Source organism: Rutidosis leptorrhynchoides, chromosome 5 (genome assembly GCF_046630445.1).
Source record: "Rutidosis leptorrhynchoides isolate AG116_Rl617_1_P2 chromosome 5, CSIRO_AGI_Rlap_v1, whole genome shotgun sequence".
NCBI lineage: Eukaryota > Viridiplantae > Streptophyta > Magnoliopsida > Asterales > Asteraceae > Rutidosis > Rutidosis leptorrhynchoides.
Genome location: NC_092337.1, coordinates 137,149,276 through 137,153,982, shown reverse-complemented (window position 1 = coordinate 137,153,982; position 4,707 = coordinate 137,149,276). Strand labels below are relative to the sequence as shown.

Below are 4,707 nucleotides of genomic sequence, written 5' to 3'. Positions count from 1 at the left end.
GATTGATTAAAGGGATGGTGAGAAGTCATCTCCTTTCTAACCAATAACAGAGTGATCGATATTTATATATTGAGTGATTTTGACAAGAAGAATCACATCCAAATACGTTCAAACAAAAATAAAAAAATGAGATTGAGATTGGTAACAACTCGTACGATTTTTGTCTTTGATATCCAACAGCATCTTTGGCTGTATTGATTTAGTTCACTGCTTTTAACAATTAGAGACAGGAAATAAAGTATGACTACGATGTTAAACAGATTGATTCTTTATTTATTTACTTATTTGATTATTCATTTATTTTTGTATATCATCTGTATATTATAATTGTAAATATAAATGTATTAATAATAATAATAATACTTTTATTAATAATACTGAAAATAAAGTTAATATCAAATATAATGATAATGTCAATAATTATAATAATTATACTATTAATAATAATGTCATTAATTAGAATAATAATCTTAAAGTGATAATAATATTTAATGATAATACACTTAATAGTTAAGATAATACAAATTATATCGAATTTCATATATGTAACTTTGAGAATCTAACAATATTAATAATACATATACTAATATTAATATTAATAATAATAATAATGAAAATAATGATAAAGATATAATAATTATTTTTAACTTATAGTTACATGTAATATATTAATTTTAAACTATATTATATAATAACATTTATTTAATATTTAATAATTATATCACAATATGTTAATAACTATCAATAGAAATTATATATAGATTCATAATAATACATATGTAATTATATAGTAATTTTATTAGTAACTTATTTATTCTAACTATTATTTTACATATTAACTTCTTAATGATCCAATTATATTTTATTATTTCCACTACTTACATTTATATATATATATATATATATATACATATATATATATATATATATATATATATATATATATATATATATATATATATATATATATATAACAACTGTTCATGAATCTTCGAAATTGGTCAGAGGTTAAATGCAATCATGTAAACAATTCAAAGTTTTTGAGATTCAGTTTAACAGACTTTGCTTATCATGTCGAAATCATATAAAGATTAAGTTTAAATTTGGTCAGAAATTTCCGGGTCATTACAGGTAATTGGTGTAATTGTTAACAAAGTATTAAAACCTTGGTTTACACACAGTCGATAACCTGGTGTATTTATTAAACAAAGTATTAAGACCTTGTTACAGTTCGAATCCCCAATTAGTTGGAATATTTGACTTCGGGTATAAGGTTAAATTTGCCGAGCATTTTATAATTATGACCGATGAACTATTATGGACAAAAACCAGATAGGTTTCAAATACATCCAGGACAAAGGACAATTAACCCAGGGTAATAAATTATAATCAAAACGTCAAACATCATGGTTACGGAAATTTAAATAAGCATAATTATTATATTGTTATTTATTTTACGCACTTTAATTATTGTCATTTATATCTACGCTTAAGTTTTAAAATCGACAAACCGGTCATTAAACGGTAAACCCCCTTTTATATATTATTATATATAATTATATATATTTTGTACAAATATAGTTATTTAAAATATAGTGTGAAATAAGCCATCTCCCTGTGGAACGAACCGGACTTACTAAAAACTATACTACTCTACGATTAGGTACACTGCCTATAGTGTTGTAGCAAGGTTTAGGTATATCCCATCCGTAAATAAATAATTAAAACTTGTGTAATTCGCAACGTATTTCGTAGTAAAAATATAACTATTTCGTATACACCCCTACGCACATCAAATGTCAAGACAATTGAATCAATTATTTGTCGTGATTCAAATTTTTTGATATTTTTCGCTTCTTCATAAGATATGATAAGTGCGCTATCTAGATCATCTAAGTCAAAATGTAATTGGTACTTAGTAATTCATATAAATGTTCGAGATCAACTGTTAGCATTTTTCTTATTAAAATTTTCAGTTCTTTTTTGGCAAAACTCGAGAAAAATTTGATTAAATAAATACAAATGTAATCCCCAAACAAATAAACAAGCACCGAATAAACGTCCAAGCTTAGACTATATAATGGTGAGGCCGTGATGGGGTGTGATGGTATGTTTTTGTGGGGTATAGTGTTGATTTGGCAAATGGGATGATGTGATGTCGTGAAGGAATTTGTAATGGTATGACGTCATGGTTGTGTGATAGAAAAATTGGTCAAACCTTTTCATTTTCTTTCTCATTTTTGTTTGACTTTTTTTTTGTTTCCTTCATTTTTTTTTATAAAAGTAATAAGACATATATAAATATTTAAATTAATAAAACACACTTACATTAATAAAAATAAAACGATTACAATTTATTAAAAGTTCTAAAAAATGAAAATTAAAATAATTAAAGTACGACATAATTGAAGTAAAACACAATAGAATATAGAAAATAACGACAAGTTTCTTATTCAGAATCCGTATAAAAACGACCATCACTATCGTAAGCAGGTTGAGCGAGTACATAACTTTCTCCATCTTCAAAAACTAAATAGAGAGAAATTCGATTTGAACATAAAGTGACACTTTCTTTTATACCGAGCTATATCGCTACTCGTTGGTTTCCTCATATAATTATTAACATACGGTTCCAAAATACATTTACAAAAGCTATTAAGACAAATTATTGATGTACCTTCCCTCATTTGTAAGTATTCGTCAAATATGTCCGTTGATGTATCATAAGCTAATTGACGCAATGCTGATGTACACTTTTGTATCGTAGTGAAACCTTGTCGACCAAGGGCGTCATTTTTTTGTTTAAAAAATTTAAAATGCCTTGGTAAAGACACTACATTATAATTAATTATATCATTGACGATATGCAAAAATAGTTCTTTACTCATTCTAAAACGTCTTTTAAGAATGTCTGTCAGGATACATTGGGTACTCCGCAAAGTAATGTTTGTGTAAAGTTTCGGTCACAAGTTCACGATCTCTATGAATGTAAATTCGAGGCCGTGGAACTCGTTCAGTAGAACTTTCATCCTCTTTAGCATCTAATTCTTCGGTGTATGCTCGTAAAAGATTCAACTAGTATACGTCATCCGAATCTCAAATATCAAAAGTTTAAGCATAGATTGCATATTAAAGTTGAAAGCAGAATGTCAGTGTTTCAAGTATCTGAGCAATTCGCAAATTGGCAATGCACCTCTATTACTTTTCCTCCCATAAACTTGAGCGCGGATCTTGATAAACCAGTTATAGTTTCTTGTCGCATCGCGCACACTAGTATTATAATAATGAAAGTGCATGTTGATACTGGTAGTAGTATGGATATCATGTATGAGCAGTGTTTCAATAAATTGCCTGCACATGTTAGGGCTTTGCTAAAAACTACTGCGGTTTCGCTAGCCAGTTTTTCAGGGGAGTCAACTTGGCCTATTGGTCAGTTGGAATTGCAAATTGAATTGGTGGATGACCACGATGAACTGCTAAAGCGAAAAGCTTTGTTAAACCTTTATGTGATGCGTAATCAGTCTAGGTTTAACATGATTCTTGGGCGCACTGCTTTGCGCTTGTTTGGCGCAATATCATCTACATTGCATGGAATGGTAAAGTTCTCTACTTGAAATGGTGTTGGTACGCTAACTTCGGCGGTAATTGAACCAATGTGCGTGATGATTACTCGAGAAAGCATTGGTATTGAAGGGCATACAGTGCTCGCTGAATAGCGTAAACATTTGCAGTAGATAAGTGTTTTAATGATTGATTACTTAGTTACATTTTAGTGTATGTGCACTGCGTTGCATTCTTTTTATTAATGATTGTCATTTCTTGAAAAGTGCGAATAAAAAGTATTGAACTTGTGTTTTAAGCATTTATTTCTATACAAAGCAGAAAACGCTGCGTGTGGCCACGCGCAGTAATAATCTTGCAAAATACAAACGTTTAAGTATTACAACACTGAGTAATATTCATATGCAAAATTCAGTTAAGTGTTCGCAGAAATTTTAAAATATATGTCATTATTTCGCTAAGTAATGATAAAGCCTACTTATGCGTTAACAATGCGGATTTTTAATCAAATATTACCTTTAATGCCAGGTGATGAAAATGCCCACTTGTGCTAAGTAATAAATGTTGCGAAAGGATAAAATTTCCTAAGTATTTGATCTTTCCATACTTAGATGCTTCGCAATGCGAATAAATTACCTAAGGATCGCTTTGACGGACTTAGAAGATTCATAATGTATAAGTTTATACAAGTACAGATTATTTCGCGAAAGTACATACTTATTATGTGCACAATAATAAAAGTTGGAAATTGCAAAGGGCAAGTCTAGGTTATGAATATATTGAATAAAGCGCTATATAAATAAATAAAGTTGCAACTGCGAAATATTAAACTTCATTAATAAACGCTATGCAAGCGTGGTGATATACAAAAAACGCAATACAGGATTGCGAATACAAATATACAAGTCAAACAAAAACAGTACAGCTCCAGTGCCTTAGTGTCTTCAAAGGTTACGTTCTCCTTCTGGCTAATCTCCTCTAAAGCTGGAATGGTAACCTTTTCAACTTCCTTTTTGGCCTTGGCTAGTGCTTCCAGCGCCTCTCCCGTTGGGCATATTTCATTGGCAATATCAGCAGGAAGCGGCTAGGAAAGGTCGCCAAGACGACAAAGAAGGTCATACCACTCGCAACGAGTGGCGAGTTTAG

At 29.8% G+C, this 4,707-nt stretch overlaps 1 protein-coding gene across 1 annotated transcript; it reads left to right on the top strand.

The window, feature by feature from the left end:
• The first annotated feature begins 3,146 nt into the window (after window positions 1-3,146).
• LOC139849049 (uncharacterized) lies at window positions 3,147-3,614 on the top strand. Its single transcript, XM_071838725.1, has one exon. The coding sequence runs from the start codon at window positions 3,147-3,149 to the stop codon at window positions 3,612-3,614; it is 468 nt and encodes a 155-aa protein (XP_071694826.1).
• The last annotated feature ends 1,093 nt before the right edge of the window (window positions 3,615-4,707 follow it).

Coding starts and splice junctions, on each gene's coding strand:
- LOC139849049 (XM_071838725.1), top strand. CDS start 3,147: ATGTCAGTGTTTCAAGTATCTGAGCAATTCGCAAATTGGCAATGCACC.